The sequence below is a fragment of the Scomber scombrus genome, chromosome 2 (assembly GCF_963691925.1).
Source record: "Scomber scombrus chromosome 2, fScoSco1.1, whole genome shotgun sequence".
Classification (NCBI taxonomy): Eukaryota; Metazoa; Chordata; class Actinopteri; order Scombriformes; family Scombridae; genus Scomber; species Scomber scombrus.
Window position 1 is genome coordinate 33,095,866 of NC_084971.1, and position 23,009 is coordinate 33,118,874.

Sequence of the window (23,009 nt, forward strand, 5' to 3'; positions counted from 1 at the left end):
TTTCACTGTGCAATGCTTAGTCCAACTCATGCAACAGCCCACAATTAGGCTGTATGAAGTGTACAGTATCAGGACCATATATGTAAATAAAAAAATACTGACCTGGAAGCGTGTGTGGGTAGTGGGGTTAATATTTTGAGAAAAAGTCAGAATTTGCCATATTAAAGTAATACATTTGCAAGAAAAAATGGGACATTCTCAGACACTATAAAGTCTCAGATCTGCAAGAAAAAAGGTGTTTTATTCTGCCAAGCAGTCACATAGCCTCACATCGCTTGTTGTGCATTATGCTGCTGTGGAAGAACTTTTCAGTTGGGTTCAGCAATAAGGAGATACTTGTGTAACCAAAGTTTATTCTGCATATTAAACCTGTGACGTTTGAATATTTGCTGTTTTGACGCTCCACTCCTTTTATCTAATCTACCATCCTACCCTCCAGTCTTTCTCTTTTCACACTGAACCTCATACAACCAACCTGTACCTGCAGTTATCTGACCAAAAATAACACTCTCATTTTCTGAATTTTTTGTATCATTCAATGAAAAGAGGAAAAAAAAGTCAGAAATCCATAATATCAGCATTCAGTACATAACAGTGGTGCACATATAATTTTGAGGTTCTTGTGCTAGTTACAGTTTTACTAGAGGTGTGTTATTAAATTGCAAACTGAATGTAAAGCAGAGAACGTGCATTCAGTTTGGCAAAGTTGGTAAATGCACTGGCTACAAGTGATCTCACTTACACAGAGCATCCAGAAAGTATTCACACTCCTTCACTTCCCCCACATTTTGTTATGTTACATCCTTATTCCAAAATGGATTAAATTCCTTTTTTTTCTCATCAATCTACACACAATACCCAATAATGACAAAGTGAAAATGGGTTTTTAGAAATTCTTGCAAATGTATTAAAAATAAATAACTGAAATTAATTAATATAGCTATAAGTTAAAATAAATCAGTTAAAAAATATAGCTGTGCATTCAAGCAGCTTTTGTGATACTGAAACTGAAAATATAGACTGTTTTTTCCACTGTATATACTCTGGGACATTATTGGTGGATTTGACTGACTGTCGAAATTCAACTACTTGTTCCTCTCATAAGAGTAAGGTTGCAATGCTAATATATCCTCCTGAGACCCAACGAAAAAAGTGTCTTCCAATTTCTGTTTTTTTGTTAGGTAAGGTTTCTTTATTTTTCTCCTGAGATAAATTTGTCTTGGACCGGGCAATGCTACATATAAAAGTATATATTAAAAAAATATATAATAAATAGGTAGTTACAACAATGTACCAATTGTGACCTATTTAGGACTAAAGAAAACATCTTACAATTTAGACTTTTTAAAAATGTATTATTTTTAATTTTACAGCAACAGGACCATCTTAGTGTGAAACATGGCAAAAATTAGAAGATAAAAAAATAATCAGATTATTGCTGTGTAGTGATATTTATCCAATAATACATTCACTTTGATTACAAAACGTTATTATTTATCGTGCTGGATTTGTTGCCAGGAATAAATATGTCTACGCTTGACGTCCAGCACGTAGCGCCTCGACGCGATGACGTAGAACGTCCGTTGGGGTGTACGCAGGTTAAGTTGAGTTGTTTGGGCTCGAGCGGAGAGAAGCTGGCAGAGCGGAGAGGGTTACGGTCCTCACTCAGTCACCTCCTGCGGTCCGTTAGCACCACGGATACAATAACCCCTTTATTTTTATCTAAACGGAGCTCTGTAATCGGTAACAACCAGGGCAAACCACACACACGCTCACTCACACACACACACGGAACCGTCTTCGTTATCGCAGCCCGCCGGCCACTAACACAGCAGCCATGCCCGAGAGGAGGCCCTTCGTCCGGCTACCGTCGGACGTTTACCCCCGTTAACTACGGCTTGTGTCTGAAGCCCGACCTCATCGACTTCACCTTCGAGGGCAAGCTGGAGGCGGTGGTGGAGGTAAGCTTTGCACCGGACTACAGTCATTGTGTCAGTGCATGACTGGAGGGGGGGAGGAGGAGAGGAAGGGGGGGGGGGGTTGATGTTGTTATGTAATCCGACCAGCTAACGTCCACTAGCGGGCTAATAGTGGAGCTGATAGCGGGGGAAGGAAGGAGCTGCTTCGGCTGCTGCTGCTACTGCTAGGTGCTGCTGGGTGGTAGCTGCTAACAGAGCTAGCACACTACCTTCACAAGCCTGCTGACATGGCTCATAGTGGCTGAAAGGAAACGCACATATTTGATAAATAGCACAATCAGACACATGATTTAAGCGACTAGCCGCTCAGCTAATCGGAGCTAACTAGCACCACGGAGCTTGCAGGCAGTAGGCAAGGCAAGACTTGCACTCTCATGTTAGCTTTTTTTTTAGCAGCTGTCTCTGCTAACAGCTCCTGGAAATGCGCTCAGGAGCAGTTTTGTTGTGTGTCACCAGCGTTAACTCATTGTGACACCAATGCAGAGAGGCCAGAGAAGCTGTTCAGATGCTTGAAAATGAAGTTAAGGCAACGATAAAGCAATGTTAAGACACTCAATTATGTGTAAAAATGCTACATGACTTAACTAAAAGTGCATAAGTGTAAGCAGCAAATTTGAGGTAGATTTTAATGAAGTAAAAGCACAGATAAAGCATGTTTAAATACTCAATTATGTGTAAATACCCAGCTTGACTTAACTATAAGTGCATAAGTGTCAGCAGCAAATTGGAGTTAAAGTGGTAAAAGTTGAAGTAATGAACTTTTTATGGGGAAATTGATTTCACCACAGCTCCCAGTACCTCCCACTTCACTGACTAGCACTGGGATTCAAACCATACATACCAGTTATAGAAAAAAAGACTGATGCTGCACATTTACAACAGTATGCAGGAGTGTATTTAACATTGCACACATGTGTGTGTATATATCAGATTTTCTGCAAATTGCACATTTATTTATATCTGTATGAGGGTTTATACTGTATATCATCTCAGGAACTTCTGCATATTTGCACATTTATGCATATTGCTGATTTATTTACACAAAAATCCAGTTTACTGTATGTAGTATTTTATTTATTTTGTTATTTTTGTCTTATTATTTGATAATTTTATTTTTAGTACACTTTCAGCCTTATGCTGCTACTTTTGTCCACTGTATCTTATCTTATTTGATCTTATCTTATCTCTGTATTTGACCCACCCTGTACACACACACACACACACACACACACACACACGGAAGGATCAGTGGGCATCCGCAGTGCAGCGTCCGGGGACCAACTCCACTTCTTTTAGCCAGTGGTTTGGTCAGGAGTATTAAAGGTGCAGTGCGTAGAATTCATGGATGGATGATTTTAATGAGTAGTGTAATAATCACCCTAAAATAAGAACGGTTGTGTTTTTGTTACCTTTGAGTGAGCTCTTTTAATCTACGTAGGGAGCGGGTCCTCTTCCATAGAGCACGCCACGTTTCTACGGTAGCCCAGAACGGACAAACCAAACACTGACTCTAGAGAGGGGCTTTCACGTTTTACAGTATTCAGCTTGTTCCAGTCTGCATCCTCACTGCTAGATGCCGTTAAATCTCACCCACTGGTCCTTTAACTGTAAGTTAAATGATTAATTGGACAAAGAAGTACCAGATCACAGCACGTATGTTCATAACAACAGCTTTAAAATACATGAATAATCCACTGGTGGAAGAAGTACTCCTTTATTTTAGTAAAAGCACTAGTTTATAAATACTACATGTATAAATACTTTATTACAAGTAAAAGTCCTGCATGAAAAATCCCACAACAGTAAAAGTACTGCAGTATTATGAGCGATGTAGTATGCGGTATTACAGTAAAAGTACTGCAGTATTATGGAGTGATGTAATATGCGGTATTACAGTAAAAGTACTGCAGTATTATGAGCGATGTAGTATGCAGTATTACAGTAAAAGTACTGCAGTATTATGAGCGATGTAGTATGCAGTATTACAGTAAAAGTACTGCAGTATTATGAGCGATGTAGTATGCAGTATTACAGTAAAAGTACTGCAGTATTATGAGCGATGTAGTATGCGGTATTACAGTTAAAGTACTGCAGTATTATGAGCGATGTAGTATGCGGTATTACAGTTAAAGTACTGCAGTATTATGAGTGATGTAGTATGCAGTATTACAGTAAAAGTACTGCAGTATTATGAGCGATGTAGTATGCAGTATTACAGTAAAAGTACTGCAGTATTATGAGCGATGTAGTATGCAGTATTACAGTAAAAGTACTGCAGTATTATGAGTGATGTAGTATGCAGTATTACAGTAAAAGTAGTGGTTTGGTCCTCTGACTGATATATTATTATTATGACATCATTAGATTATTAATAGATTTAACAATATAGAGTTGTACTATTCCAATATAACGCTGCAAGTAACAATTATTTCCATTATCGATTACAGTTATTAAAACATTAAGTGTCATCATATGTCTAAATATAACAGATTTACAGTAATATAAAACCAAGAACAGCAGCACATTCTCAAATTTAAGAACCTGGATCAACTTTTTGACATTTTAACCTGGTAAATGACACCAAATATAGTTAATACTTAATTCATTAGACATCTGAAATGTGACCTCAGTGTTAAGACGTCCACTGGTTTCATCTTTAACAATGTGTTGTATTTTAAAAGCTTGTTATATTATCCATTGTTTCAAATCTTCATCTGAAAGGTTTGACACACAAAGCTGGTAGATAAATGTAGTGGAGTAGAAAGTACAATATTTCCCTCTGAGATGTAGAAAGTAGCATCACATTGAAATAAGAACAGTGTTGGAGTATTTATGCTGTATTATCTGTACTTCTCATGAACTCCGCTGCTGTTTTATCAGCCGTCTGAATCATTGTGACATCAGATTAACACTCACTTCCTGGTAGACGACTGACGGTTGCATTTGTTTGTTTGTTTTGTCTTTTTCAGCTGAAACTGTCACGGTTTAAAAATGTATTGTCAAACCCGCTGGTCCGACTTATCTGTGCTTAATGTATATATACTGTGCTGCTTTGTTAGCGTCTACGGACCTGCTGTTAAAACCCACAGCGACCTTTTTAACTTGTCTTTATTTCATATTTTTGATTCTTTACTGAGTGGATTGAACTCTTGAACCGCTGCTGTGATCCTGTCTGAATGAGGCCCATAACCGACCATCACTCCTCGGTATTAAATACTGACATTATTATACAGTAAATGTCTGTTTGGTCCGAATTCAACATTTAAATCACATTTATTTGTCTCACACAGTGAATTTCTAAATAAAATAGAGAGAAAACAAAACTTTTGCAGGGGTTTTTGTTGTTGTTATATATCTTATAGGCTATATCACATAATATTATATGATAAAAATAGTATTTAATTTGTAATTAATGAGTTAATACATTTATTTATATGGCTGTCATACCGGCTTATGTTAACTGTGCTTGAGACTGTTTGACGAGTCTTATTAAATGTGAAGTGACGTTACGATCGGTTTTATTAATCAGATGTCAGCAGATGAAGTTCAGAGCTAACGTTCACTCATTTTTTTTGCTAAATCATGGTAACATGTCACACCCCCCCCCCCCCCGCTCTCTCTCTCTCTGTCTGTCTCTCTCTCTCTCTCCCCCTCTCTCCTCTGCTTCATACACATGTTCAGTTAGCTTGAGTTTTAACCCTTTACATACTGTTCATATTCTACCCTCGCTGTTTGTTCCCCTCATAAAAAGTGTCTATACCAAAATGTTTAACCACAGATGTGTTTAGGAAGCATCAATAGTCGATCTGACTGATCAATAAATGTAATTAAACCTTGATTAATGTCTCAGAGAGCAGAGAGAGTGTATTTTTTTTTTAGCTTTTACACCACTAAACATCTCCTATCACACAATATCATGTCCTATTTTACCTCAGACATGAAAATATAACATAGCAATAATGATTGAAATGTCTCTTTTTGGTAGTTTTTGAGTCTCTTTAGTCATTCCATCTCATGGTTGCTACGGTAACTAGATGGCAGCTGTCACTCAAACTAACTGTAGGTTGATTTTAGTCATTTTTATGTCTCTTTTTGGTAGTTTGTAGGTTTTTTTGTCTCTTATAGTCATGTTTTCATCTCTTTTTGGTGGTTAAATGTTATTTCATGTAAAGTGTAAAATGAGCAGAACTTTATGGAACTGTGGGGTTTATTGTATAACCATTAGAGCCATCAGTCTTCACTGTTACATCATAAAAACAAATCCTCATAACTACTATCTTATTAAAACTATTAACTATTCATTTCACTAAAACACATGTCAATAGATACGGAGATAATCTGACCCAGAACAGCTTCAATGGACGAACATTTGTAGCAACTAATAAAGATATATATTTTTCATTTTTGTGCATTTTCGGCCACTTTAGGAAAAGTCGAGTAAGCCATGCCTGAGAACATGAAGACACATTATCAGACTCTTTTTAAGCGTCTTCTCTGAGTTAGTTTGAAGTTTAATGTTGGTCAGACTTCAGTTGACTTTAAAGGATGAGTTCACTTTTTTCTTCAGGTGTTTAAAATGAACATGAAGGGTTTTTCTTGCTGTAATCATTCGTTCATATCGACTATTAGAAGATCTGTTCATCATGTTTACTGTGATGGAGGATAAAATACACAGTTCTCCTTCTGATGCTTCACTGTTCACATGAGTGGAGAGAAAGAAAGAGGAAGAAGAAGGAGGAAGACGATAATGAAAGAGAGAAAGAAAGGAAGGAAGACGGTGGAAGAAAGACCATGCAGCAGGAGGAGGAAGAAAGAAAGAAAAGAAGATGAAGGAAGAAGAGAAAGAAAGGAAGGAAAAAGGTGCAAGAAAGACCGAGGAGGAGGAAGAAAGAAAGAAAATGAAAGAAAAAGGAGGAGGAAGATTGTTTTTCTTTCATTCCTCATCTTCTTCCTCCTCCTGTTTGGTATTTCTTCCTCCTCTTTTCTTTCTTTCTTTCTATCTTTCCTCATCTTCCTCCTCTTTCTAGCTTGCTTTCTTTCTTTCTAGCTTTCTTTCTTTCTAGCTTTCTTTCCTTATCTTCCTCATCCTCCTTGTTCTTTCTTTCTTTTCTTTCTTTGTCTTTTTTCTTTCCTCATCTTGTTCTTTCTGTCTTTCTTTCTGTCTTTCTTTCTTTCTTTCTTTCTTTCTTTCTAGCTTTCTTTCCTTATCTTCCTCCTCCTGCTTGGTCTTTCTTACACCGTTTTCCTTCCTTTCTTTCTCTCTTTCATTATCTTCTTCCTCTTTCTTTCTCTCCACTCATGTGAACAGTGAAGCATCAGAAGGAGAACTGTGTATTTTATCCTCCATCAGAATAAACATGATGAACAGATCTACTAATGGTCGATATGAACGAATGATAACAGCAACAAAAACCCTTAAATGTTGATTTTATCTCCAGACTGTTGATCTCAGACTCAGGTGAGTCGTTGTGAATCAGTTGGCTCGTTGACACAAAGGGTGTAACGTGATTTAATCTCTTTCATAACAAACAAATCGCCTCACTTTCACTTTTATTTTGTCAGTTGAGTTTTAACACCAGAGACATCATCGTAATAATAAACAGTGTAAAAACTGTAAATATTAACTTTACTGTGTTTTGAATGACACCTTTAACTCATGATGTATAAACGGCTTCATTCTCAGATAAAGAACAGATGAAATAATAGTAATAAATGAATAATGATAATAAAATAACTCACAGAAGCCTCCATAGAACATAAATACAAATCTGTAATATGAATAAATATTACTGGAAATTGAACAGTTTTACAATATAATGAAGCAAATTATCACTTTTTAAGAGGAAAATATTTGGCTTTTTTTTCTTGCTAATTAACATAAATGGTAAAAGGTTTAAAAAAATAAAATAAAATTCTATATACAGTAAACAATCTCTATAATAATCTGTAATTATATAAATCTAAAATATTCATTATTCTTCTATATACGAGTGCAAATTTAATCATTATAAAACATGTACATATATAATTATGTTAAACTTGAATTAAGAACAAAGATCAAATAAACATTAATAAATAACTAAAATAAAGTGTATTTTTTTGGTGGATCAGTATCTGAGTTATTTTATTGAAACATTTGGACCAACTCTTTATAATAAGGAAACATTTACGGAGCGATGATGCTAGAAAATACGACCGCAGCACAATTCACAGTCAAACGTTATTCACAGAACATTCAAATAACTTCTGAATATATTCAAACATCTTTTTATTAATCATGTAAATATATTCGACTCGACTGCTGGAGGTGTTTTTCTTTTTCTCTCTTTCCACCAAAATGAAACATGGTGGTTTAAAGTCTGAAGCAACAACAACAACTCAGAGCGAAGGGAAGTCGAGCAATGTGTTTCATAATTATTACCTCAGTGTGTCCGACAGCAGCAGCGTCACTGTTGCAGCTCGTTGATAATTAATTTATAATGAACGAACAATAACAGTGATTGAATATTGATTAGCAGGAGGAAGATACTTCAATTACAAGTTTCTCTCAACTAAAGCCCGACTGATATATCAGTGAATATGTTGAATGATATGTGCCGATATTTACTTTAACTAAAATATATATTATGTTAAATGTGACCCTTTTTTTGTAATTCAAGTTTAATGTATGCATTTTTGTTTTGTTTTGCAGTTTTTTTTATTCACAGCTAATTATAATGATTGATTTATTTATACATAAAGTTTGTTAAAGTGTAAAATATCATGGCCAATTTATCGAATATCGTTATTGGTCCTAAAACATCTAGTATCAAACAGGCCTTATCTCCTACATTAACTCATTTAATTTATAATCAAGCATCACACATTTATTTAAGTCTAAAATAAATAAACATGAAACAATAAAACGCAGCCTCTCCTCATCCAAAAACAACAGATTTATATTCATACTTTGTTTTATCTCCTTATTCAGAACACAGATTGACTTTTTCACTGTTGTACAAATACGTTTGTTTGTTTTTTAAGATTCATTTTTAAATTTCTTTTAGATTAAACTCTGTTTTCACATCACATATTTTATTTTTGTAAATTAGTTTATTGTAATCTTTATTTTTCTCTGTAAAGCACTTTGAGCACCATCCCTTATATGAAAGGCTGCTCTATAAATACAGTTTTTATTATTATTATTATCACAAGTTAGAGGCTCCACAGTTACTCCTCCATCACTTCTGTTACCTCGACTGATATTATTGAGACTTTTTAAGGAGGAATCTTCATTTACAACGCTGTGAGAGAACAACAGAGAAAGAAAAGGAAGAGAATAAAAAAAAAAAAGATAAATAAGGAAAGAAACTGATGAGATTACGGTGAAGTTAAAATCCTTTGTAATCAGTAACGAAGGTCTGAAATGAAGCTTTTTGAGCAGCTGTAGTGACCGTAAAGAATCTTTTTATAGAGTATAAAGTGCATCTTTCCTTTTATCTGTGAGCGGTTTTGTCCTTCACCCTCCGCAGGTTTAACTCTCCTTCAGCTGCATTTACACAAACAAACCTCCGACCTTCTTCTTTGCATACTCATCATCATCATCATCATCCTCCTTGTCTGTGTGTGATTATGTAACGTCGGCATGTTTTTCAAGACTTCCTGTAAACCTGTAAACTGAACTGTTTCCCCCGACGACAGATTTTTTTTTTTTTTTTTTTTTTTTATACAAACGCAGCAAAAAAAAAAAAGATTATCAAAGTGTAAAATTCTTTTTGTTTTTTCTGTCAATATTTACAGGTGACACAAGCCACCAATCAGATTGTGATGAACTGCGCTGACATCGACATCATCACCGCTTCTTTTGCCCCAGAGGGAGGAGAAGGTGAGGGTCAGCATAACTTCTTTATCTTTCTAAAATATACACACACATATATTTTTAATTTAATATTTAATAACAAAGGTAATAAATAAACAATATGATCTGATCTTTCTTCTTTATCTTCTGTTTTAGAAATTAACGCGACGGGATTCAACTATCAGAACGAGGATGAGAAAGTCACCCTGTCGTTTCCTAGCGCTCTACAGAAAGGGTAACTAGACTCCTTCTTCTTCTTCTTCTTTATTTAACCCCCCGTCATCATTTTATTAGAGTAACACATCCCTCATCTCTCTCTCTCTGCCCCCCTCCACCTCCCCACCCCCCCCCCCCCTCCTCCTCCTCCAGGCTCCGGCACGTTGAAGATAGACTTTGTCGGGAGAGCTGAACGACAAAATGAAAGGGTTCTATAGAAGTAAATATACGACTGCGGCCGGAGAGGTTCGCTACGCCGCCGTCACGCAGTTTGAGGTGAGTCCACGACGGCCGGAGAGGGTTTTATTTGACTCGGGAACAATGTCCTTTTGACTGTTCCTTCTTTTCTTCCTTCCGTCTGTCCTCGCTCCATCCCCTTTTCTTCCTTCCTTCTGTCCTTCCTTCCTCCCTCCCTCCTTCTTTCTTTCCCTCCTCCCCTTCCTTCTTCTCCCTCCCTCCTTCTCTCTTTCTTTCCTCCCCCCTACCTTCCCCCTTCCTTCTTTCCTCTGTCCTTCTTTCGCTCCTTCCTCTTTTCCTTTCTCCCCCCCCCTCCTTCCTTCCTTACTCCTTCCCTCCATCCCCTTTTCTCCCTTCATTCTGTCCTTCATTCCTCCCTTCCTCCCTCCTTTCCTTCCTTCTTCCTCCCTCCCTTCCTCCTTTCCTCCCTTCCTCCCTTCCTTCCTTGACTCGAGGACAACAGGAGGGTTAAAGCTTGGCTGTATCACTGAAACACATGAATTATCTTTATTAGTGTAATAAAGTGTTTATTAATAATCTCTCCTAGTACTTGAGGACAAATATGCAACCAGTCCTCTTCTGCCATGTTCACACCTAGTTCCCTTTTTTCTTCTTTCTTTTGTTGCACAGTTCTTAGTTCAGAGGTGTGTCTCTCTCTCTGTCTCTCTCTCTCTGTGTCTCTCTCTCTCTGTCTCTCTCTGTCTCTCTCTCTCTCTCTTGTCTCTCTCTCTCTCTCTCTCTCTCTCTCTCTCTCTCTCTCTGTGTCTCTCTCTCTCTCTCTCTCTCTCTCTCTCTCTCTCTCCTCTCTCTCTCTCTCTCTCTCTCTCTCTCTCTCTCTCTGTTAATCTTCACACACAGAGAGACGTAAAACTAAAACCAGAGAACGAAACTTGACTGTATCTCTGCGGTTTGTCGCTGTGGTTTCACACTACATTTAAAAAAACTACAGTCGGACTCGTCAGCTTCACACTCTCTGACTTCCTGTGCTGATGACACTGTGGTTACCTCACTCACTGATGACCTACTTCACTATATTGTTGTTGTGGGGTTTTTTTTTTTTTTACAGTCCAAGTTCAAGTTAATTATCACAAAATAAGCTCATAAAGTTACATCATTATTTTAGTTGTCAGGGTCTTTGGGCTCAGTGCCAAATATTTTATGACTTCTACTGATGGCACTAACATGTGTTTTCTAACCTGGTACCATCATGTATGAGCTTTACTCTTTTACTGTGGTGCAGATCAGTGGTGGGTTTTGGTGGTTTTTGGTTCACTTTCAGTTTTGTTTTCACAGAAAGAAAAAAAAAAAAAAGTCAGAGTGAATCAAAATGCAACTCTTAAAATTCACTCCGCTCATTCCAGCATGCAAAGCTCACGTAGCTCGAAGTCTTCAGGCGTTTTCAGACTCGTCAGTCCGGTTGAATCTGATTCTGTTTGGGGCTGAGATCAGGACCACCTCCTCCACAACCGCATATATACGATCGCTGAGTTCAGACAAAGCAGCAAAATGGAAAAATTAACCAAATCGATTCAAATGGATTTAAATAAGACAGATTTAAATTTTTAAAAAGGTTGTATTATATATTACAAATGGACGCCTTTTTGTCCTTGTTGTTTCAAATTAATCACAATTCAAAATCACGAGTGTCCAGAAAGTTTATTTAAGGACTCGACAAATTGTCTAAAGATAAGAAACATTTTATTATGATCATTTTATGAGCTTTTACTAGCTCTGCTTTAGCGTTATAACAACAGTTTAATGTGCTGAAGTCAAATCTGTGTCAATATCTGTCGAGGAAAGTTTTATTTTATTATTTTTTATTTAATTATATTTTTCATGGTTCAGCTGTCGGAGCACAGATGGTAACACGGGAGGGAAGAGGAGGATAAACACGCTGCAGTAATAGATGGATGAATAGAGCTGCTGTTATTTTATATTTAATTAAAACATAAGTTGTAGTGTTTATGTTCCAGTTTTTAACGCAGCAGGAAATACAATCAGTGTCAGATTAAATCTAAAGCAGATGAAATGAATGAAGGGTATTTATAGGTTTCTGGGTGTGAGTGAAGGAAGTGATGAGTGAAGGAAGTGATGAGTGAAGGAAGTGATGAATGAAGGAAGTGATGAGTAATGTCAGCGTTAACTTCCCGACACTGACGATGATTTACTCTCAGTAACAGTTTCTCTTATTAGTCAGCGGATCAGTTTCTGTGTTTCTGATCACAGATTATTTTATTCTGTCAGATTTTAAATCGTTTCAGTTTCAATATTAAGAATTTTATTTGATGCTTTTTTTAGTGAATCAGCTTTAAAAACATTCTTCTCTCTATTAGTATTATTCCTCATTCTGTTCATTATTTTCATCCTCCGGCCATTCTGCTGTCTTCTACTTCTTCCTTCTCCTTCCTCTGCTTATGCTCATTCTGTTTCTCCTACTTCTCCTTCTGCTTCTCCTCCCTCTGCTCCTTCTTTCTTATTTCATCTCCTTCTCCTACTTCCTTTCCTTCTCCTTCTCCTGCTCTTTCTCTTTCTCCTGTTCCTGCTCTTTCTCCTACTTCTTCTCTTTCTTTACTTCCTTTCCTTCTCCTTCTTTCTCCTGTTCATGCTCCTTGTCCTTCTCATTCTCTCTCCTCTTTCTTCTGCTCCTTCTCTTTTTTCTTCTGCTCCTTCTCTTTTTCCTTCTCCCTCTACTGCTTTCTGCTCCTGCTCCTTTTTCTCCTCTTTCTCGTTCTCCTTCTCTTCCTTCTCCAGCTTCTCCTCCTCTTCTACCACTTTCTGCTCCTTCTCCTTCTCCTCATTTTCATTCTCCTCCTCCTCCTGCTCTTCCTTCTCCTCTTTCTCATTATCCTCCTCCCTCTCCTGCTCATTCTCCTTTTCCTGCTTTCTCCTCCATCTTCTCCTCCTCTTCAACCACTTTTTGCTCCTTCTCCTTCTCCTCATTCTCATTCTCTCTCCTCCATCTTCTGCTCCTTCTCTTTTTCCTTCTCCCTCTCCTGCTTTCTGCTCCTGCTCCTTTTTCTCCTCTTTCTGATTCTCCTGCTTTTTCTCCTTTTCCTGCTTTCTGCTCGTTCTCCTTCTCCTCATTTTCATTCTCCTCCTCCTGCTCCTTCTTTATTCTCCTGCTCCTCCTATTCTCACTACTTTTTAAATGTTACTATTTATATTTTCCATCTTATATTTACATTAATGTTTCTCTTTTTTTAAACTTTGCTTTAAGCTCCTTTTTACATGTGAAGTAATTTATTAGTTGTGAAACACTTTGAGCTTCATTTCCTGTCTGAAAGCTGTTTATACAAATACAGTTATAATTATTATTAAAACTATAGAATGATAGTAATAATAATAAAGTATAACTATATAATATAAATGTTGATGTTGAGCAGTGAGTGTTGATGTGTTTTATTATCAACACATTAAAGATGAGATCTGATGAACTTCAGTTTACCTCCAACTGGATCTGAACCCAGTTTGAACTCATCTGGATTTAATTCAGTGTCTCACATTGTGTCCTCTCTCTCTCTCTCTCCTCCTCCTCCTCCTCCTCCTCTTCCTCATGCAGGCCACGGACGCTCGCAGAGCTTTCCCCTGTTGGGACGAGCCAGCTATCAAAGCCACCTTTGACATCGCTCTGATAGTTCCCAAGGACCGAGTAGCCTTGTCGAATATGGTACGTGTCACATGTTCACTCATCTGTCTGAGAAACTACAAACATCCGCCGGCCTGAGTCACACACTGCGGACAAGTGTGTGTGTGTGTCTGTTCCCTCTTCTGTAGTGTAGCTTACATCAGAGGACAGACGGTCACAGCATATTCCACCTCTGGATAATGTGTTTAATTACTGCTCTGTGTGTGGGGGGGGGGGAGTGTCAGTACGTAGCCATAGCCCTGCTGTGTATGTGTGTGTGGGCTTTGAACACGCACACAATACTTGTTAGTAGACCAGTTCATCAGTGTAGTATCAGTATTGTCATTTAAAGCAACCCGAGCATCTTTCCTGACTCTCCACTGAGCTTCATCGTTGACTCAGTCGAGCTAAAAGCTGCTTTTGTTCGTCCCGCTCTGGACTTTAAAGGTCACCGTTAAACTCGCTGAGGAAATTCATTTCACTCAGTACGTTCACACAGAAAGGTCGACAGCTCCAATCCAAAACCTGCTGCTCTCCAACTCATGTAGTACAAATTATGAACTATGGTTATTTTCCATGATTATTGGTAATTTGTCCTTTTTAAAGATTCCCTCCTGACGCATTTAAAGACATAAAAATAATCTAGTTGGAAAAATAATGTGTGTCTGACAGAGTGTTTCCACACAGAAGTTCAATAAAGCTTCTCCTCTCCTCTTTATTTCTTAGTGAAATATCCACAATCTTTATATATTTACTGCAATATTGTTTATTTTAAAGATTTAACTACTGGAAATTTCAGGTTTCCACATCACACCGCTTTCTACTTACAGCAGTAAAAGTGTGAAAACAGCCTTTAAGTGTCAAACTGAACCAACATCAGACTCTTTGGATTGAACCCATATTTAGCTTCATCATCTCCGCCCAGATGAGCAGTGTTATTCTGGAGCGATGCTGCTGTTAGAAATAATACAAACCAGATGATGCTGTTTGATTTCTGATGCAATTTTGATGCAAACGCCTTCAGTTTAAAGGGATAGTTTGTATGTGTTTTTTTTTAATTACATATCAGCAGACAGATGGTCACTACATATATCCTACCGCTGGTTAGTGTTTAATTATTTACATGTGAAATGTAACTGCTGTATGTTTGCACAGTGAGGTTTCAGCAGAGGAGCCGACAGGATGACGACTGTTAGAGGTCGAGGCCTCGTCGCTGCGTAGTGTGTGAAACGATGAAGTGACTGACACAGTGATGTAAAGATAACCTCCGTTTCCACGCTGGAAACACAAAGCAGAAAAATACACACACACAGAGAGCAGGGATATGGCTACGTACTGACACTCCTTCATACACACACAGAGCAGGGCTATGGCTATGTACTGACACTCCTTCATACACACACAGAGCAGGGCTATGGCTACGTACTGACACTCCTCTATATATACACACACAGAGCAGGGCTATGGCTACGTACTGACACTCCTCTATACACACACAGCAGGGCTATGGCTATGTACTGACACTCCTTCATACACACACACAGCAGGGCTACGGCTACATACTGACACTCCTTCATACACACACAGAGCAGGGCTATGGCTATGTACTGACACTCCTTCATACACACACAGAGCAGGGCTATGGCTACGTACTGACACTCCTCTATATATACACACACAGAGCAGGGCTATGGCTACGTACTGACACTCCTCTATACACACACAGCAGGGCTATGGCTACGTACTGACACTCCCCATACACACACAGCAGGGCTATGGCTATGTACTGAAACTCCCCCATACACACACAGCAGGGCTATGGCTATGTACTGACACTCCTCTATACACACACAGAGCAGGGCTATGGCTACGTACTGACACTCCTCTATATACACACACACACACACACACACAGAGCCTCTGGTAGTAGAGCTTCTAGCTCAGCTACAACAAAGGTGTCACACAGAAACTTTTACAAAGGCTCATGAATGAGCTTCTCCAGCGGACTCTCTGTGTTTCCAGCGTGGAAACGGAGAAGGTTTACTTTACATCGCTGTGTCTATTCATGCTCCGCTGAGCGCTGGTCAGTCGGTATCCCTTTACCTCCCCCGTCCGTCCTCTGCTGCCTCTTTTTAAAAACATGCTGTGACAGTGTAGTTACTCTTTAATGACCTCGTGACCTTTGCTCTAACACGGCACACGCCGGAGCTCCAGCTTTACATTTTTACCTCCACAAGCCTGTCAAGCTTTTTAGAAAAGTAAAATCCTGAGTGTGTGTTTGTTCTACTTTCAGACGCTACTCTGAATGAAAGTAATAAATATTTCAGCCTCTAACAGCTGCTGGTAGCGCTTCAGTCTTTTAGTCTGTTTGTGTCAGACATCACTAATAAAAGATGTATAAAGGAAGAGAGTTGAAAGCTTTTTATATTGACCAGTAATAATATATAATAAACTAAAATAAAGGTCTTTTGTTTTTATCTCTTTTTTTCTCACGAGTCACTTTTCTTTCCTCCGTGCAGAATGTCATCGATCGAAAGCCATATCCAGAGGATGAGAACCTGGTGGAAGTGAAGTTTGCCACCACGCCCATCATGTCCACGTACCTCGTAGCTTTTGTCATCGGTGAATATGACTTTGTGGAGAGCCAATCATCAGACGGCATCACGGTACGCGTCTACACGCCCGTCGGGAAGGCAGAACAGGGGAAGTTTGCGCTGGAGGTGAGAACAGACCCGACAGGAAACAGACATTTATCAGTATTTATGTGATATAATATTAAGTTATTTTAAATGCTTTTTCTTCTTTTCTTTTTTTTTTGCAGGTTGCGACTAAGACCTTACCTTTCTACAAAGACTACTTCAATGTTCCTTATCCATTGCCTAAAATTGATCTCATAGCTATTGCTGATTTTGCTGCTGGTCAGTACATTTTTTATTTTTGAAAATCTTGAGACATGAAAATGATTAATTAAGTGGATAAAAGTGAAATATGTTTCTGCTGTTTCCTCCCTTCTAGGTGCCATGGAAAACTGGGGCCTTGTTACCTACAGGTCAGTATTAGCTGCTCTTTAACTTATTAATTAAAAACCATCATTTAAGGGGGGCATATTTAACGCCTGTCATTCACATTTTGAGACGTTTTGGTCAATTAAAGTCTTTTAAAGCCTGACAAATTAATTTATCTAACTGTTTATTTGGAGTTTTGTTTTCAAAGTGAATAAAGTTTTACTGGCAGATTCACAATAAAGCAAGATGTTAAACATAGACGAAGATATTGACCTTTTTAAGTGCTTTAAGTTCATTTTTTACCCTTTTTTTTTTTAAATAGAAAAATGATGGTTTGTTACAACTTAGGCTTTGTTTTCATTATGTTTATCATGTTATGATAATATTATATTCACCAAGATATGTGCTGAGTTCTTCAGTGAACAAACACAAGCAGTGAGACAAGCCAACAGTTACTTTTTCTAGTTTATCAACCACTTAAATGGGAGATTAAAGACCAGTAACGTCTCTAAAAGTCTGTCATTGTACCAGAAACCAGTGTGTGTGCACGAGTACAGCTGGTCTAAATTAAAGCAGGTCAGTTGGATGTTTTATAATGGACAGTTTGTACGTTCATTTTAACTATTTTGGGGGTTTAAAACCTGTCTGATGACCCATTGGACATATTTGTAGTGATGCTGGTGTTTTATAAGATCTTAACTATTACTTAATGTACTTTATCATAATCAGACCTTCAGAAAAAACCTTAAATTGTATTAAACCATATTTTTCTATTGCACAGATTTTAATATTTTGCAGCATTTATTCTCTGAAGAAAAAAGCTTCTTGCAGTTTTAGTGTATCCTGGTTTGGTTGACAGGCTTGATGACTTTTTAATTGCTTTGTAGTTTGTTTGATGTGCTGCCACCTGTTAGGTGTTCAGTCTGCATGTGATTAGCATACAGCAGCAGGCTCTGTTCATCTGCTGCTCTCAGCCATCTGGACGCAGGTTCCTCTTAATAAGCGCACGCAGCGGCTGATGAAGGGAAAGCTGCCGGCGCTCAGAGGAAGCTTCAACCTTCAGACGTCTTTATGTTTAACTCGGGTCTCTGTGGCGTTTCCAGGGAGACGGCTCTGCTAATCGACCCCAAGAACTCCTGCTCGTCCTCCAGGCAGTGGGTGGCGCTGGTGGTCGGACACGAACTCGCCCACCAGTGGTTCGGAAACTTGGTCACCATGGTAACCAGCATTAACCTTATCATTTATTTGTAACAGAAAATACCTTCAGACAACCCTTATATATATATATATATATATATGCACACTGTGTGAGAAGCATTGAAAATACTAATGGTGACAAAAATGGCAAAAACTTAACTATAGCACTAACTGAAGGATAGTTTTTGAAGTGTTTAGGGGGAGAAAAGGATGAAAGAAAAACATTTTACAGTGGAGAAACTGACACTCGGCAGCTCTGGATGTTGGAAAGTAGACCGTACTTAATTTCCAAAATGTTAAACATCCATTATGTGGCGAAAAAAACATTTGTTTACATAAGAGCCGACCTATATGACCAGCTGATATTATTATTATAAGCTGATATTAGTCTTATCACAGATATATTGGTATTTAAGTTATAAAAGCAGGATTTTATGTGTACTTGATCCTTTTTCTTAATTCAAGTTTAGCATACAGTATATATTTATGGGTCTGTTCTGTGTATTTTTTTAATTTATAGTTATAAGTATTAAATTGACAGTGACGTGTACTGTTTCACTTCACTGATGTCATTTTATTGATTTACAGTTTATTGTTAAACTGTGAATATCATGGCCTCCAATACATGTTTGTCACAAGTGTTTAATAACCACATTTGAAGGATTATTGCAAAAAAAATGTGTATTTATGTAGAAGATTATTGGCTTATATATCTCAGGATTTGTTTACCCCCTATTATCTGTATCAGTCTCATAAATCCAGTATTGTTGGTGCCCTAGTTTGCAGTGAATTGCACATTGAATATCTCTAAACAAAACAATATGTACTCATCCTGTCATGTTGTCAGCATAAGTTACTCATTGTCCATCAGTTATACTTTATTCCCCCAGCAGTTATTCAGAGCATGTGTCAGTGTTTTGTTTTCTCTTTGGATCGAACTTTGGAAAGGAGAAACAATTTTGAATTGCATGAGCGTTGAAATGTTGGTCTCTCTTTTTGTTTTCCATGTGTGCAGGAATGGTGGACCCATCTGTGGCTTAATGAGGGATTTGCATCCTGGATCGAGTATCTGTGTGTGGACCACTGCTTCCCCGAATATGACATCTGGACCCAGTTTGTCTCAGCCGACTACACCCGTGCTCTGGATCTGGACGCGCTGGACAGCAGCCATCCCATAGAGGTGCGATTAGAAACCATATTCACTCTGTAGTCTGTTAGAAACCATATATTCATGTTGGTGTTTCCTCTGCTTATGAATTTTAATTGAAGTAATTTTTTTTGAGTGTTTGAAGCATAGACTGTATATAAGAAATGGACGTAATATCCGTGACGTCACCCATTGGTTTGTGGACTGCTGCTCGGAAGCCAATAGTATCAGATCTGAGCAGCGCCATCTTGAAAATTTCTGTTGCATGCCGGGAAAAACAAAAACAATGATTCTACTTATATGGGCATCAGGAGGGGCATGAGGCGCCCTCCTGAACCTGTGAACCAATCAACCTGTCAATCATGACGTAGCCACGCCCTAATGCATACCCTGCTTTATCGTCACATATAAAATCAGGGAGGCCAAAATTTCACAAATGAACATCATACTGCATTGAAGAAGGCTTTAAACTAGCGATTGAGACCATAAACACATTTTGAAAACGTTTACTGAGGTTATAAATCAAGTGAGAAGTTGGTGAATTCTCCATTGACTTGTATAGAGACGGAAGTCCTTTTGACACCAAAACGGTCGCCCCCTGGTGGCCTTTTGATAGAATGCAGTTTTAAGTTACTTCCGCGTTGGCATCATTTCAGAGGACCGGAACTCCCCGTCTGGTTTGAAGGTTAAATAATGGTGAGGTGTGTTAGGATTAAACTCTAAACTCTTGGGGTGGTTGGTTTCTGTTGGTGTTCCTCGCTCCTTCTGACTGTTTTTCTTCTTCAGGTGAATGTGGGCCATCCATCAGAAGTAGATGAAATCTTTGACGCCATCTCCTACAGCAAAGGAGCATCTGTGATCCGCATGTTGCACAACTACACAGGAGACGAGGTTAGAAACAAAGTTTGCCTGCAGCTTTTCATTGTTTGTTTTGTTTTGTTTTAATATATTGAGACTTACCTCTTTCTTTGCCTCTGTAGGACTTTAGGAAAGGAATGAATGCCTATCTTTTAAAGTTCCAACATAAAAACGCATCAACAGGTAACAGTATTTTTGTTTAAGATGAAACAGGTGTGTGGTTTGATTTTCCTAATAAGTCCTAATCCTCTTTCCTCTGCTTCCTGTCTGTCTTCCTTTTATAGAGGACCTATGGGACTGTCTGGAACAGGCCAGTGGGAAACCCATTGCTGCAGTGATGAGCTCGTGGACTAAGCAGATGGGCTTCCCGATTATTGTAGTGGACCAGGAACAGGTGAGCAGTGACACAAGCTGTTTAAAATCGGCCACTGGGCTGAGCGCTTTTAATCAGTGTCATACATTCGGTGCGTTCATAAAACTGCTCAAGGATAGGAAAGCAGACAAAGTCCTGCAGCCACACGATGAAATATATTAGCTACCAACTTTTTTTTAACCTAATAGTCAAATTAACCAGCAGAAATGACAAATCAGTGTTGTGTTTGACTCTAAACTGTTTATAATGTTATTTTATAGCAAGGTGAGGACCGCGTTGTCAAGTTAACTCAGAAGAAGTTCTGTGCCAGTGGACCACATAATGGTAAGTATGTTTTCTTTCTTTTTTTTAATAGCAATGGTCGTACAAACGGGCTCAAACGACATACCGCTTATTGTTCTTTTATATTCATGATAAAATAAGAAACATTCTTATTTGACTGATTCTCATTGGCTCTCTCTCCTCTCTTGTCTCTGTTGAACAGGTGAGGATTGCCCTAGCTGGATGGTCCCTATTAGTATTTGTACCAGCGAGGACCCCAAATGCACCAAGCTCAAAGTTCTGCTGGACAGACCGGAGACAACCATCACTGTGAGCGGCGTCGCCCCGGACCAGTGGATCAAGGTACTGTTTCCACGTTATCTGCTTTTAAAGGCATTGAATAAAAGCTGAGTTTCTACAGAGCAGAGTTAGCATTTCTTATTGGAAATATTCATGCAATCATTTATTTCCTGCCTTATATAACACAGTATCTTTTACATAATGCAATTTAAAAACACACGACGACTGTCAGTAACGTGGCTTCACAAGCTTTGTCTTTAAAAATACGTCCGGTCAAGTTTGTGATAAAGATAATTTACATAAAAGCAGGTAAAACTTTAAGCTAAGACAGTCATCATTTTTAGTCAATATTTAACCCTCCTCTGAGTGGAAGTGGAACATTTTTCTTTTATTGTTATTAACTCAAGACGGTGTGAAGTTTCCAGCGTTGGTTATCTGCAGTCGGGGACATTTGAGTGAGAGATTGTTAGTGGAGCTGAATCAGTGAGTCATAAGAAGAAAAAGAAAATAAAGCCTCAGTCTGTCCTGATTGTGAGACATCAAAGGTCAAACAGTGTTCAGTGAATGTAGTTCCTTGTTGTTGTTAGTTGAGAGGAAGAGGAGGAGAGGATGTGGTCAACACTTCCTCTGTCAACTAGATTAGTTTATACAAGTGTTTGACCAGCATAACCAAGGCACAGTGCACCTTAAAATACCACCTTAATGCTGGTAAACAGTGGTCGATTAATGTCCTTTTAGATCCTCATTCTTCATTTATAAATTTGCAAGCCCTCCGTTAAGTATTTTGGGTTTTTTTTTGTTATGTGTGGCTGTCTTGACTGTGAACGTAGCTGAGATGGATCAATAAAGTATCAATCTGTTTTATGTCATCGTCATCTGGATTTTCTATTTTGTGATTTGGCTGTTTCGGTTTGTTCCGTGACATCTCTCGACATCGTCAGTAGTGTTTATTTGGGGAGATTTTCCTTTTCTGTGTCCGCTGATGTTTTGCTGTACTGACTGTAAAAACCCCCTTTGAGGCAAATAATTAGTGATTTGGGAGATTGGTCTTTATATAAATAAGCTGACTTGACTTAAGTGTCATTTTGGGTTTTTGACAAATGCGGCAAGAACATGAACAGACTTGTTTAATGTCTCGTGGGTGTTCTTTCTAAATTGGTTTGGCTGTTGATGATGTTTCTGCCTGAATTAAGATTCCTCAGGAAGTAAACGGTGTGAACAAAAGACAGCTGATACTGATGTGATACTTTAAATCCCTGCTGCTCCAAAACTGTTTATAGACTTGTTCAACTTGTTCTGTTAACCACTAACTTATGAGCCACAAGCTTCTCACCTTAAGAGTTCATCCACATTATTTGGGTTACCTTAGTGTACGGATCTTTTGCTTTCTATTTCAGCTCTCCGTCCAGACTAAACTAAATGTTTTTCTCATCTCAAAACTGCTTCTCCAGAGATTATATAACATTGATCTTTACTGCTTGACTGCTGCAGTGTTTGAGACACAATTAAATGACTCTTCATTTCATACTCTGGAGTCTGACAACAGAAACAGACAAATATGTAAAAAAGCTACATTGTGAATTTGGCTTCATTCAAACACAGTAAAGCAGGAGGGAGCTGAACCAGATGACAGTCAGCAGAGTAACAGACTGGAGCTGTCTAGTCTGTAACGCAGCAAAATGAATAAGACAAGCTTTCTGAAGATTGATCGATTGCGTTTTGTTGGACAGTGATTTGGTCAGCTGGGCTTTCTGTCCTACTTCTTTGCTCATGTTGGCTGTGATGCAGTTTTGTTGATGTCAGATGAAAAGAGGGTGAGGAATAAGAGAGTGAGCAGTTTTCTGTAGTTCAGGTGTTGAAAAACCTGGAAGTGGTTTTCACAACGAAACCACATTTTAAGTTCCTCTTTGAGTTGTGCAGATGTAGTCGAAAGTTCACTTATGACTAAAAATACTCCTCCTACCTCAGAGTAAG

At 38.3% G+C, this 23,009-nt stretch overlaps 1 protein-coding gene across 1 annotated transcript in view; it reads left to right on the plus strand.

Moving 5' to 3' along the window:
- The first annotated feature begins 1,630 nt into the window (after window positions 1-1,630).
- npepps (aminopeptidase puromycin sensitive) overlaps window positions 1,631-23,009 on the plus strand; it is a 32,834-nt gene continuing 11,455 nt past the window's right edge. Inside the window, 17 exon segments of the mRNA XM_062437851.1 lie at window positions 1,631-1,882; window positions 1,884-1,961; window positions 9,759-9,843; window positions 9,973-10,048; window positions 10,184-10,214; window positions 10,216-10,308; window positions 13,829-13,936; window positions 16,414-16,614; window positions 16,716-16,812; window positions 16,910-16,943; window positions 18,003-18,117; window positions 19,112-19,276; window positions 20,030-20,134; window positions 20,224-20,284; window positions 20,386-20,495; window positions 20,735-20,798; window positions 20,959-21,098. Of these exon segments, the coding sequence (XP_062293835.1) occupies window positions 1,838-1,882; window positions 1,884-1,961; window positions 9,759-9,843; window positions 9,973-10,048; window positions 10,184-10,214; window positions 10,216-10,308; window positions 13,829-13,936; window positions 16,414-16,614; window positions 16,716-16,812; window positions 16,910-16,943; window positions 18,003-18,117; window positions 19,112-19,276; window positions 20,030-20,134; window positions 20,224-20,284; window positions 20,386-20,495; window positions 20,735-20,798; window positions 20,959-21,098 (1,608 nt within the window). The 5' untranslated portion in view covers window positions 1,631-1,837.